At 41.1% G+C, this 14468-nt stretch overlaps 1 protein-coding gene across 9 annotated transcripts in view; it reads right to left on the reverse strand.

Moving 5' to 3' along the window:
* LOC134220672 (tight junction protein ZO-1) overlaps positions 1-14468 on the reverse strand; it is a 192624-nt gene that overhangs the window by 23031 nt on the left and 155125 nt on the right. For 5 of the 9 annotated variants that reach the window (XM_062699772.1, XM_062699774.1, XM_062699769.1 and 2 more), the window contains 8 exons: positions 14223-14453; positions 11027-11204; positions 10500-10956; positions 10243-10376; positions 3206-3341; positions 2420-2630; positions 1578-1935; positions 1002-1134 (listed from right to left, as the gene is read on the reverse strand). In XM_062699772.1, coding sequence (XP_062555756.1) covers positions 1002-1134; positions 1578-1935; positions 2420-2630; positions 3206-3341; positions 10243-10376; positions 10500-10956; positions 11027-11204; positions 14223-14453 — 1838 coding nt within the window. The remainder of the gene's footprint in view (positions 1-1001; positions 1135-1577; positions 1936-2419; positions 2631-3205; positions 3342-10242; positions 10377-10499; positions 10957-11026; positions 11205-14222; positions 14454-14468) is intronic. The other 4 variants (XM_062699770.1, XM_062699771.1, XM_062699775.1 and 1 more) reach the window with 4 other exon arrangements.

The following is a 14468-nucleotide window of genomic DNA, read 5'->3' on the forward strand; positions in this document are numbered from 1 at the left end:
TGTAGCCAACCAGGTATCCAGGTAGGTATTGCGCCACTAGTATAATACAGGTAACTTAATGTGAGAAAGCGCACAAATCAACTTTTTGTGACACTGGAAATGAGTGGAAAATGGTTATTAGTACTCATCACACCTTTTTTTTCTTCCCGAAAATCTGCGTGAGTAAGCAACCTTTGCTCGTCAGATTGAGTGAGCATTACGATCTTTGCTCATGAGTTTTGTTGGACTATTAGATTTTAAACTACAACCCTGACTTAACATTTACGAAAGATCGTATATATGGCTAGATCGTATCATTCTTCTTGAAGGAATCATGATTCAAAACTGAGATATGATTCCTTGGACTGAGCTATGCCCCCGAACACAGCAATAACAAAAGGGATGAAAATTGTATACTAAAATTGTACTGTATTAGGATATCATAACAGCTAGGAATAGTAATTAATTAGAGCTCGTGATAAAATTGCGTAGAAACATTTGTTAGTAAATAAGTAAATACCTTTCAACCATAGTAAGTACAATGACATGTTTCCATGTGGCGATAATAATGGATCGAGTGAACCAATTTCACGCAATTATTGGCTTGATTTTTGCTTTAGATACACGAAACACAAAATTTTGAATCGATGACTTTCTTCCAATGAAGTTTCTTTTCCATAACAAATATGAGGGTAAAAGTTAGTGCGATTTGTCTTGCCTTTTGCCTGTTTTTTGTTCGTTGGCAGAAATAGGTATTTGCATTTTTTTAAGAAATTGGGAAGCTGTTTTCGATATGAAAGTTCGAAGGTTAGCAAAATTTGATAACGGTTAGATAAAGATGATATTTGGTATTAGTATAATTAGGACATGTCATGATAGTATTTGTTCACACCTCTTTCTGACAATCCGATAAATTAACGGGTTTTAAGAGGGTAAAAACGCATGCTTCAAGAATAAATTGGAAGGTTTTTTTTTCTCAAACAGGAGCAAAACTACAGGCTTGGAAGTTGTGGATCACTTACCGTATGTTATGATGGTGCCCAGCGGTACCAAGTTGGGGTTTTCGGTATAACTCGAATGCCGATCCGCGCTGTTCCCGACTGCCGGCCAAATCTAGCGGATGTCGTTCCGACGGGTGCATAGATGGAATGTTTCCTGGTGTAAAATTTGTTCATAATGTTATGATCAAAGTCTAGATTGTATATTTGTTTGCTTTATTTTTGTTAGTCGAAGTTTGTACAAAGTGAAGAAAATTTGAACGCTTCAAACATTCTTTATGGTAATTATTGATGTATGTATATTCCAAGCTTTTGGCAGTACTTACAAGGGGAATGTTATTTAAATATATTAATAAAAACGCAATCGTAAGACAAGTATTCGTTTGAACAAATCGACTTTCGTGAAGTACCATTTGATAATGGAAACAATACAATCTCCAGAGTTTGCAAATACATACATCAAAGTACAATTATTAATTTTCCAAATTAATTCTCTACACAACGGTGCGCTTTTATGATAAAGTTGTTGTGCAGATTAAGTATTTTTTCTCTGGATTAGTACAAGTAGGTATGCTGATGTGTAATGACAGTGTGTGTTACCTATGCCGTGATTGGGGCCCCCGCTACCTCTATGCATGTAGTTATTCCCGTAAGGATGATGTGCGTTATTGTTATAACCATTGTTATGACCCATTCCCATGTCGCGGCCGGAAGAATTACCCATGTAGTGTGCCTGCGCTGCACCGTTGCTGCCACTATTTGTACCATTGTATCCATTGTAGGCATTTCCGCCGTATTGGCCACTGTAGGGATGCATTTGCGACGGATGGTGATTGCCACCGGGCATCATGTGATTATTGTTGGGTGAGCTTGGCACGTTATGAGCCACGCCTTGCTGGTAGTGTGTCGACATCGGTGGATAGTAGAATCCATTCGGTGATCGTGGGGATATTGGTTCCTGGAAGTAAAGTAGAATGCATGTTGGTTACCACAAAAGCTGTGAAGTGATTAATCATATCAGACAAACAGTCAACAGCGCCCAATGTCGCAAAAGTTTTTTTCACTTAAAATTCAAGAATTTCAGAATGTCAAGATTCGAGATTCCAAAGATTTCAAATTTCAAGAATCTAAGCATTTCAGAATTTATAGATCTTAGAATCTTTACATTCTAGAATTCTTAAGTATTACTATTTTGAGATGAAATTACTAATATTTAAATAAATAAATAAATAAGAACTTAGCTGATTTAATTGACATTGAAATTGGGAAGTTTAGAGGTCTCTTGACTTTATTATGTTAGAATTTTAGAATTTCAAATATATACAAATTTTAGATTATAGTTTAGATTAGTACATCTGCTAAATATCAAGTAGGTAATTTGGTTGGAATGCCTCCCAGTAATGCAGGTGCTGTCCAAGTGATAGATGTTCACCCTAACTTACCCCGTTTTCCCATTGACCGGTTCCCATCGGACCGTTTCCGGGTCCTCCGTTGCTGCCTCCTCCGATCGGTGGCCGGTAGTTTTTCGGTTTGGGTGGTGGCACTGGTTTGAATGGCATTCCGTTGTTTCCGTTTGCCGGAGGTGTCCCCAGCATAGGCGGTGGGACCTTATTCGGCTTGGAGTAGTCCGCCTGGGAGGCCGAGTTGTTGCGGCTATTGTTGTAGTTGGTGATGTGTGATAGTAGCGTGTGTCATGTGTTTGTGAATGATGGAGGTTCATATGAAACGAAAAAATATGGAAAATGCAATAACGTATGAGGTTAACAAAACACAGGGTAAACACAGACTGCGATAATTAATAAAACAAGAAAGTGATCGAGGGAGATGCAAAAAGTGAAATTGAAACTGGTGGACTGGGAGTGCTCTTTTATAAATTGCATCACTGAACAAAATAACGATTGGATGCTTAGAGAAACTAATATAGCTCCGCTCCGCAAGTACAATTTATTGAATTACTTTTGGTGGAATACATTCATGATAGGGTGGAAGGCACTTTAAACGAGAGTATCATATTTAGAGAAAATAAGTCTACGATTATGACAACACAAGCTATAGTAGTGTAGGTTTGGCTGCGATTTGTTACTGAATAGATTCTCTTTGAACTGTTGTCGTATTCTGCAGCGTGAAAAAGATAAAATCCATGTTCATCATAAACCTCTATCCCAAACTTTTTGCTTGTTAGATTTTCAGTTGCTACTTGTCAAAATACAAGTATCCGTATCACCTACCTGTATTTTCCGTAATCAGTTTTGGTTTCGATGATATGTTTCCTCGGACTTTCAAGAGCCAAGTTAGATGGCCGCTGGGGAATGTTCATGCCACCACGTTCTCCTGAATTCCTTGGTGTCAGCGGATCATGCGCACCTGTATAGAATCGTACAATAAAATAACATTTTTTACAATCTTGTATCTGATAACTCACAAAAGATATTTTTTTTAGTTTTTAGTTCAGTTTTCGGAACAATTTTCCTACAAGGGGTATTGTAGGGTCTTGCCCTAATAGTATCAGAGAGATCAAAGTAGGCACTGATATATATGATGAGGAGGCAGTTAGTTTCCGACACCGAGAGCGAGTGGGTGGTTTGTGACAGGCTGTGTGAAGTGAAATAAAGCCTAGTGAAATTCTTATCCGAGTGATATAAATATCCTGTTTCATCATCCGAATATCCTACAATTGGCGACGAGGATAATGGTAAGGAGTAAATTCGTTTAAATGAAAAAAAAAATGAAATGTGAAGAAAGACATAGAGAAAGAAATGTGGATATTAATGGTAAATCGGATGATGCGCTAATGAATTACAAAATTAGAAATCAACATCTTTTCGTATCGTAAAGCATTTGTACATTGCATTTTCTGTGTGCTTAACTAGTGTAACAATTTATTTTTCGACTAGCATTGGAATATACCAATGGAATATAATTCCCGATGAAATCAGTTCGTTTTTATGAATTATTAAATCGTTTCCATAGCGACACGTTTGCTACAACGGAATTCTGATGTTACCATAACGACACGTGCTACTGCACGGCATGCTTTGATAAAACCAACAAAGTTTAAATTTAAAATTGGTATGCCTCTCTCGCGTATTCGTTCCACTCAGAGAGCTTTTCTGTATTCATGGATGCCATGCATTGCGATGCGTATGTTTAATACGCGACAGTTACAAGCGCGCGGGGTGCGCGCGATAATCTTTATTCTGTTTGTTAGTGAGATACCATGACGATGACGGTTCTAGGGAGAGTGAGTGATTGGGAAAATAGCAGGACGGTCGCGGTGATGGCATATACGTACCGAAGCTGCTCTAACCACATGTTGAGAAGCTGGTACGTTCAATATGGTGCACGAATTTTTGCGTGTGAGAGAACTCTAGCCCAGCTAGGCAAATAAGTACACGTTTCATTGAGAAACAGCGGGAGCTGAGATAAAAGGTTTATGTTTGTATGTGTTTGCATGTAAGACCGTTAGGTGAGTTAAAAAAAAAAAGGTAACGGTATTCATTTATGAAATTTATTTGGTTGTGTTGATTGTTTTACTGGTACTGAGGGGAAAGGTAAGTGATTTGAGGATTGCTGTGTGTCATCAACTGAATGAAAAAAGCAAGAAGTTGGGGTATGGCGAATTTATTATTTGGATGATAATAAAGATTATTGAAGGTTTATTAGATATGGCATTCTATGGAATAATATACGAAACATTCTAATTGAATAATTGATCAAGTGTAAAACCGTAGTTAGTAAATGTAACTACTCCTACTGTAAATAAAATGAGTATAAAATGACATTGAATAAATTATAAATTGAAAAATAAAGTTTTAAACAAGTTGTTTTTTTCTTCTTAAGCTTCGAAGAACATTTAGTGTTCTAAGGTGCTTGGACCAGTAGCGTCCTGAGAACCAGTAGCGTTCTAGAAGAACCAGTAGCGTTCTGAGAATAGGAGTGACTGGCGTTCAAGAATTGCGTTTGAAGTTAATTTGGCAATAGCCAGAAACGTTTCAAAGATTTGGGACCAGTAGCGTCCTAAGGGTGGAGAACCAATAGCAATCCAAGATTGTGTTGATAACATCGAGAACCAGTGGCGTTCTAAGGATTTAGAACCAGTAGCGTTCTAAGGATTAAGAACCAGTAGCGTTCTAAGGATGTAGAACCAGTAGCGTTCTAAGGATGTAGAACCAGTAGCGTTCTAAGGATTTAGAACCAGTAGCGTTCTGAGGATTTTGAACCAGTAGCGTTCTAAGGACTTGGAACTAGTGTTAGTTAGTAGTTGGAAGGAGTGTTAAAAAAAAATGTTTGGAACCAGTAGCGTTCTAGCAGTAAACATGTTTTGGCATTAAGAGGAATAAGAACAAATCACGTTCTTGGAATATAGAACCAGTAGCGTTCTAGAAATATAGGACCAGAGGCGTTCTAAGGATTTGGAACTAGGAGCGCTATTTCGGTAGGTAGGAGAGTATTTCGAACCAGTAGCGTTCTTGGAATAAACAAATTTTAGCATTAAGAAGATTGAGAACAAGTAGCATGCTTGGAATATGGAACCAGTAGCGTTCTAAGGGTTTTAGAACCAGTAGCGTTCTAAGCATACATATGTATATGAAAGACTAGTACCGTTTTAGAAAAAATTTCCATTTCCAAGGCAACAACTATATTTCGGACTGGTTTCAAGAACCATCTGTGGGACTTTGAAAATAAAGTTTCTTTTGGTTTTCTTCATTGCAATTTTCATTACCCAGTTATACCTGAGACACAATATATAAATGATTTCTGAAAAAAAAAACAGTATTAAGAATCTATTGTAGTAGCCATCATCCGATACCATTTCATATAACATAAAACAAGAGTAGCGCAATACGAAGTTTTGACTTTCCAGTTGAAGGTCGACCACATGTTTCACATAAAGAGTAGATGATACATATGTAACATAGTGGAAATTTTTGTGTATACTACTGTTACAGATGGAAGAGGCGCGTCAAATACCTGCGTTCCGCTGTGAAATTATCGAGAAAAACAAACTTTCTCGAGAATGGGAGGCTTGGAAGTGGTCTCTGGAGTGTTATTTCGAAGCCTACGGTATAAATGACCAGAAAATGAAACGAGCCAAACTGCTTCATTTGGGTGGGGTCGAGCTGCAGAGAATTTTCCGAAGTTTGCCTGGGCATGCTAAAACACCATTGGTAGCATTAGAGCCAAAGGTGTATGATTTGGCGATCGAACTACTGGATGCGTACTTTCAAGCAGGTAGACAGGATGTGATTGAGCGTCGAAAGCTCCGCAAGTTAAAGCAAGAAGAAAACGAAAAGTTTTCGCACTATGTCATACGCTTGCGGCAACAGGCATTGAATTGTGGTTTCGAGAAGCATTCAGCGGAGGTCACAGAAATTCTGAAGGAAATTTATCTCATCGATGTCATAGTGGAGAACTGCCGTTCCGACGAGCTCCGAAAGTCTATACTCAAGCGAGATCGTACCATCAGTGAAATTGAGGAAATTGCTGCAACAATTGAAGATACGGATCAACAGATGAAGGAGCTAAAGGACGGTGAAAAGGCAACTCGAGAATCAGCTGTATATGAAGTACTGAGAGCAGAACCATCTAGACCAGCACAGGAGAGGGTCCCAGAAGTCGATCGTAGAACGTATCGTGGACAACCATCCGGGACATCATATAAGCGTAAATGGCCAGGACAACTTTTTTCGAGGACACTTTGCAGTTCTTGTGGAAAGGTGGGACATTCAGCTAAATCACTGGACTGTCCAGCACGTGGTCGAATGTGTCGTCGATGTCGTGAGTTGGGTCATTTCGAATCTGTCTGTAAGCGTCAGAAACCAAGATCAGGAACTACAAGGAAACCAGGAAGGATCTACAATGTCGAAAATGGGACAACATCGAATATAGAGGAGAGTACGGAAAAGAAGGAGACCATTCCAGCACAAACGAAAGTATATTACGCATTCTATGGAGGAAATGACAGCAATGTATTGAGTGGAACTATTGGAGGTGTTGCGGTGAACGTTTTGATTGACTCTGGTGCCGATGCAAACCTGATTCGGCTGGAAACATGGGAAATTCTGAAGAAGATGAAGGTGACGGTATTGGCTTCGACAAAGGGATCGTCACGTGTTTTGAAAGGGTACGGAAGCGATAAGCCCCTTGATGTGGTTGGTACGTTCAAGGCTGAAGTATCAATTGGACGTAGAAAGGCTACGGCGGAGTTTTTCGTCGTTAAAGGAGGACAGAAAGATATCTTAGGTGATGCGACTGCTAAAAAGCTGGGAGTGTTGAAAGTCGGAATAGAGGTCAACAACGTGAGGGCAGAAAGTAAGCCGTTCAGTAAAATTAATGGTGTCAAAGCGTATATAACATTGAATCCAGATGCACGGCCGGTATTTCAGCCACTACGTAGGGTACCAATACCAATGGAGGAAGCAGTAAATCGAAAGCTGGAAGAATTACTAAAGCGCGACATCATCGAAGTCAAACAAGGTCCGGCCACCTGGGTTTCTCCATTAGTGATAGTTGGAAAAGCCTCAGGTGAACCTAGGATTTGTTTGGACTTGAGAAGAGTCAATGAAGCGGTTGTTCGGGAGCACTTTCCATTGCCAGTAGTAGACGAGTATCTAGCAAGATTGGGCAAGGGAAAGATATGGAGCAAACTAGATATCCGTGAAGCGTTTCACCAGATTGAGCTGGATGAAGATTCTCGAGATGTGACAACTTTTATCACTAACAAAGGATTATTCAGATTCAAACGATTGCCGTTTGGACTTGTCACAGCTCCCGAGATATTCCAAAGAATAATGGAGGAAATACTCTCAGGCTGCGTAGGGACATACTGGTACCTGGATGACGTGATTATTGAAGGAGAAACGAAGGAAATTCACGATAATAACTTGAAGAAGGTACTGTAAGGAATAAGTTAATAAAAGATAAATAAAATTTTAACATAACGAACTATGTATTTTGTAGGTGCTCGATAAGTTTAAAGAACGTGGTGTAGAACTTAATTGGGAGAAATGTGAGTTCAGGGTGACAAAACTTGAATTTCTTGGTCACTATATAACGAAGGAAGGGGTCAGTCCATCTAATACAAAGGTTGAAGCTATTCTATCGTTCCGTTCTCCTTCGTGTGAATCGGAAGTACGAAGTTTTCTTGGTTTGGCCAACTATCTCAACAAGTTTATCCCTGACCTCGCTACAACAGCTGAACCGTTGCGTGACTTGACAAGAAAAGAAGTTAAATTTGTCTGGCAGAACATGACTGCGCTTTTCAGGAAATCAAAAAAAACCTGGCAGCTGCTACGCAACTAGTTTTTTTTCGATATCGAGGATAAAACTACAGTGATTGCGGACGCTAGTCCTTCTGGTTTAGGTGCCATACTGATTCAAACAAATGGCTCTAGAGAATCTCGCGTGATAAGCTATGCATCTAAATCTCTGACGGACACAGAACGTCGTTATTGCCAAACGGAGAAAGAGGCATTGGCACTGGTGTGGAGCGTGGAACGTTTTAATATGTATCTGCACGGAAAACCTTTCGAGCTAATGACAGACTGCAAAGCCCTGGAATATCTGTTCACTCCGCGATCGAAGCCTTGTGCTCGGATTGAACGATGGGTTTTGCGGCTTCAGTCATTTGATTACCAAGTCGTTCATATCCCTGGAAACCAGAACATTGCAGATTGTCTTTCTCGGTTAACAACAGTAAAGCCAAGGGCCTTTGACGCAGAGGAGGAACTAATAATTAGGGAAATAGCTACTTCAGCAAGCTCATCCGTTGCATTGAAATGGAACGAAATTGAAGCAGCCAGCCGGAATGATCCCGAAATAACCAAGGTCATTGAACTTATTAAAACTGATCGCGAAAAAGACATGCCTATTGCTTACAGAGTCATCTCTACAGAGCTTTGTGTTATTGGTACTGTCCTGTTACGAGTGGACCGAATTGTCATTCCCGCAAGTTTACAAGATAGAGTATTACAGCTAGCTCACGAAGGACATCCAGGGATGAGAATGATGAAGAGTCATCTAAGAACAAACGTTTGGTGGCCACGAATGGACCAGGATGTGGAGAAATACGTCAAACAATGTAAAGGGTGTACTTTGGTATCGGCGCCAAATGCTCCAGAACCAATGGTGCGCCGAGCACTTCCAGAACAACCGTGGAAAGATATTGCAGCAGATTTCCTTGGGCCATTACCAGAAGGGCAATATTTACTTGTTGTAATCGATTATTATAGCCGTTTCACCGAAGTTTGTGTTATGGAGATGATAACAGCTACGGATACCATAAAAGAGCTTGCTACTATTTTTAGTCGGTTTGGAATACCAAAAACATTACGAGTCGATAATGGTCCGCAATTCAGTTCCAAATGTGAAGAGTTTCGCAAATTCTGTGAAAATAATGGTATTACCTTGGTGAATACTATTCCTTTCTGGCCTGCAATGAATGGCGAAGTTGAGCGGCAGAATAGATCTATTTTGAAAAGATTGAAAATTGCGCAGGAGTTGGGCAAAGATTGGAAATCGGAACTTCGGCAATATTTGCTGACCTATCATGCAACAAATCATAGTACAACTGGTAAATCACCCGCGGAATTGATGTTCGGCAGAAAAATTCGTAGTAAATTACCAAGAATTGAAGCAGAAATTTTGAATGATGAGGAAGTACGAGATCGAGATGCAGTGGCCAAAGAGAAAGGGAAGGTGTATGCGGATTCAAAACGAAAGGCGAACGAAAGTGACATCCAAACTGGTGACAGAGTAATAATGAAAAGGATGAAGAAGAATAACAAGTTGGATACAGATTTCTCAGCAGAAGAGTTCAAGGTCATAAGGAAAGTAGGAGGGGATGTAACAGTTGAATCCGTTGAATCAGGGAAGGAATATAGGCGTAACGTAGCTCATTTAAAAAAGATTGCGTCAGCGGAGAAGAAAACAGAGGAAAGTCAAGGAAATCGCGATAAACGTACTAGAGTAGAACCAAGTAGATTTAAAGATTTTATCCCATATTAAGCAAATAAAGGTTAAGGGGGGTTGTAGGGTCTTGCCCTAATAGTATCAGAGAGATCAAAGTAGGCACTGATATATATGATGAGGAGGCAGTTAGTTTCCGACACCGAGAGCGAGTGGGTGGTTTGTGACAGGCTGTGTGAAGTGAAATAAAGCCTAGTGAAATTCTTATCCGAGTGATATAAATATCCTGTTTCATCATCCGAATATCCTACAGGTATGTTATGAAGCATATGAATTCCATTCCATAGATCAAACTTACCGTTGAAATTATTCCTATCAGGATGCATGTGTCCACTTCTGGGCGGTGTCATCAGAAGATCGTTACTTCCCGAACTTCGGTTGAAGTCCGATACGTTGGACTGGTTCGGTGTCAAACCGTTGCCATTCCGCGCACTATGAACATAAATGGATGAAACACGAATCAATCAGTTGTTACAACTTACCGAATTGTTACTTTATATCTATAAAATTCGTCACTGAAAACCGTCCCTGGTGCAATTACGTAATACGACTTACTTCGGCACCGATTTAAGATCATCGGGCGCATTGGGTCCTAACCTCATATTCTGCGCCGTAAGTTGGGTAGCGTTGTATGAATCATAGCTCGACACGCTATCGTACGATCCGTTCGCTTTGTTCGGCGTCGTTGGATTTCCCGGTGGCGGAGGTTGACCGGTTCGGTTTCGATCCAGCGATGAATTTTGGGCTCGTTCTAAAGAGCTTAAACCATTGGTAACGGTTCCCCGTTTTTCGGGGGTAGGTCCAAGCATCTGGCTCCTAGTGGCGTAATCATCGGCCGATTGGTCCAGATTGTCGGTGGATGCCTTGTTACCGAACAGCCGTTCCTGGGCCGATCGACCAAGGGTTCCACCGGTACTGGAGTTCCGGGACGGAAGCGACGAAGCCGGTGTGCTCGTTGTTGTAGTGTTGGGAGGTTTGGAGGCGCGGTCTATCCGAGGTGGTAGATCTGGAACTGTTGTTTAAAGTTTCATGTACTTCGCGGCTCGGGAAGGATCCCAATAAAGTCGGTGTGTGCAACTTACCTGGTCCGAAGTGATTCGTCCCGGAGCTGTTATTGTGCTGTATGGGCGGAGGTGGCCTTGAGGAACCATATATGGCATCTTCTGGTGGTAGAGGGGCACCAATGTTACCCTTTGCAGAGAATCCATATTTGTTATCAACGGTCATTCGCCGCGGATGAGCCGAATGATCATACGGATTCTTTGTAAGCGATGAAGAATAAACTGTTATTTATGTTAAAAAAAAGGTTTGCCCAAACTTTCAATGTATTATCTGTAGTACTTTGAAATACATTCAGTACCTAGTGAAATACCGTGAAAAAAATTAGAAGGTTATGCACAAGACACGACAGCTCGACGTGAACTACGTAAAACAATTTGGTGCGATAAAACTTGAAGTGCCATCTCTACTAATATAACGCAAGTATGGTCAGAATTTCAAATGTTGATATCCACGAAAAACGTCGTGTATTTGAGTGAATTTAGGTATGCAGAACTAAGAGCGCGTGGTTTAAATAGGAGAGGTATTAGGTACTGTGCATTGATTACACTAGATCAGCGGTTCTCAACCTGGGGCCCACGGGATACCTCGGACAAAAATGTATAATGGTGGATGAATTACAAGGAAGGCTCTCTTAAAAAAGCTCGGAAGGCTTTCTTCAAGAGGCTGGAGGCCTCCTTCTTTCTATAAAGACTCGAATCCTTCTTTAAGAGGCTCGGAATTCTTTTTTCAAAGGGCTTGGAAGCGTCAATTCAAGATACTTCGGAGCCTCCTTTTAAATGGATTGCCAGCCTTCTTTTAAAAGGTTCGGAAGACATTTTCTAAAAAAGGCTCGGAAGGCTCTTTTCAAGAGGCTCGGAAGTCTCCTTTCGAGTGGTTCGGAAGCCTAATTTCAAAAGGCTTGAGCCTCCCTTTAGGAGGCTCGGATTTTTTCGTTCAAGAGGCTTGAAAGCGTCCATTCAAGATACTCCAATGCCTTATTTTTAAGGGGCTAAAAACCGCCATTCAAGAGGCTCGGAAGGCTCAAAAGTGTTTATTCAAGATACTCCGGAGCCTCCTTTCAGGGGCTCAAAAGCCGCCATTCAATAGGCTTGGCAGACTCTTCAAGAGGCTCGGAAGCCTCCTTTCAAGAGCTCTAAAACCTCCCATCAAGATGCTAGGAATTATTTTTTAATGTGGCTTGGATGCGTATTTTCAAGAGGCTCAAAAGCGTCCTTTCAATTGGCTCGAAAGCCTTGCATAAAATGGCTCGTAAGGTCTTTCAAGAGGCTCGACAGCCTCCTTTCAAGAGGTTCGGAAGCCTTCCTTGAAGGGGATTAGAAGCTATCTTTCAAGAGGCTCGGAATCCTCTCTTCAAAGAGCTTGGAATTCTTTTTTCAACAGGCTTGGAAGCATACTTTCTAGCAGCTCAGAGGCGTCCTTCCAAGATGCTCTGAAGCTTCCTTTTAAGTGGCTCGAAAACCGCCTTTCAAGAGACTCGGAAGCCTTTCTTCTAGAGGCTCGAAAGGCTCTCTAGGAAGGGGCGCGGAATCCTACTTTCAATACGCTCGGAAGTCTCCAATGGTCAAAAAGTTCTGTAGGAAGCTCGATGTATGAACTTAATTTGAATTGGGAAGTTTCAAAGAAAACGAAAATTTTAGAAAAATTTATGGAGAGCCAAATATTTCGTAAGTTTTCAGGTCCATTTTTCATACATTTTAAGAGCCTCGATTATTTTCATTTACAGCATTGATCAGCATTCGATTGAAGTGTCAGCAGGTGTTCCACAGGGTTCGATCCTCGAACCGGTTCTGTGGAATATCATGTATTATGCTTAAATCTCTTGACGAAGTTGAATTGAAAGCTTCATATGCGATTAGGAGAGTCGAAGAATAGCTCAACGCAAGGAGGTGGGCGTTAACACATCGCAAGACTGAGGTTGTGTGGTGCATTACCACCATGGTTTGCAGCATGCGAGGATAAATGTAGGGACCTGCACAGTTAATTTCGTGAGGTCATTAAAGCATCTGGGCGTGATGATCGACGATAAGCTCAATTTTACGAGCCATGATTATGTATGCCAAAGGGCTGCATTGGGGATAAAATCTTTCACGCGAATGATGTCCAACAGATCGGCGGTGCAGAGTCAGGTGCGTAGGAGGCTTATAGCGGGTGTAGTATTGTCTATTATACGATACGGTGTACAAGCATTGTCCGAAGCACTAGAGGCTGATTAAGATATTAATCAGGGTATACCGGCTGATCTGTCTGCGGGTTGCAAGCGCATACCGCACCATATCTTATAAGGCGGTTATCGTCATTGCTGGGATGATGCCGATAGACATACTTCTGGAGGAAGATGTAGAATGCTTCAACAACAGGGACTTGGTGCAAGTGCAACGTGTCAAGAGAACAGATTCGTTGCTGAAATGGCAAAGAGCATGGGACACTGCAGTCAAAAGTCGTTGGACTTACAGAATTGGATTAAAGCCTGTCCACGTTAAATTTCGGACACCCATCTTACAACGCGATTTTTAAACATTTTTACAAACTACGGAGACAATCCATTTACATGACAGCTAAATCTCTCCGGTCTATGTGCTTATTTCAGCATACTTTTTGCTTACTCCAAATTGATGTAATGGTGACAAATCGATTGAGCATAATCGAACTGTCCGAAATCTAACGTGGACAGGCTTTAGTAGGAAGCATGGTCAGGTCAACTTCCACCTATCACAGGTGTTGTCTGAACATGGTTGCTTTAAAAGCTTCCTGCATAGGTTCGGGTTCGCAGATTCTGCCCAGAATGTGTAGGTGAGGTAGAATCGGCAGAGCATGTGATGTTTGCATGCCCGCAATTCAATTTTCCAAACTAAATCTATCATATGTTGTGCATATGCATAAATCGAACTTTTCTTTTTTTGTTTTGCATTCTTGAACGAGAGGGCTAATCAGAAAATTGAAACGTTATTGACTGGTGAAATCAATTCAGCTCTTTAACAAAATTGGTTAAACAGAAACGAGCATGTTCTTCAAGAAATACGATTGAAAGTTTGGGCTTGGTCTACTAGTGTTGCATGAACTTCGTTACGCATGTATAAATATACAAAACCGAGAAGTTAATTGATGAAATGTTGGATGAATGTAATTTGGTTCACGATGGGTGTTGAATATATACTGCGTACATGGTCTGATATAAATATATGTATAAAGAATAAATAAGGGATGCTGTTAGCTTACCGTGTATGGTGGTGGCATTCCGTCACCGAGTTCTCTATCCCTATCCAAGTTATCCTGATTAGTGGCGATCGAAGGGTCAGAGCTTGACTTCACCAATTGCGGTAAGTTGCCTAATGATAGCGAGGCCGACGGGCCCGGGCTCAGTTCCAGGTCCGATTCCGGACTCGAGGCGTAGGACAGTCGAGAGGTGGTCATGGGGAAGAGGAAATCATCGGACAGGGACTCTACGGGCTACTCGCCGGGATA

Source organism: Armigeres subalbatus, chromosome 3 (assembly GCF_024139115.2).
Source record: "Armigeres subalbatus isolate Guangzhou_Male chromosome 3, GZ_Asu_2, whole genome shotgun sequence".
Taxonomy (NCBI): Eukaryota; Metazoa; Arthropoda; class Insecta; order Diptera; family Culicidae; genus Armigeres; species Armigeres subalbatus.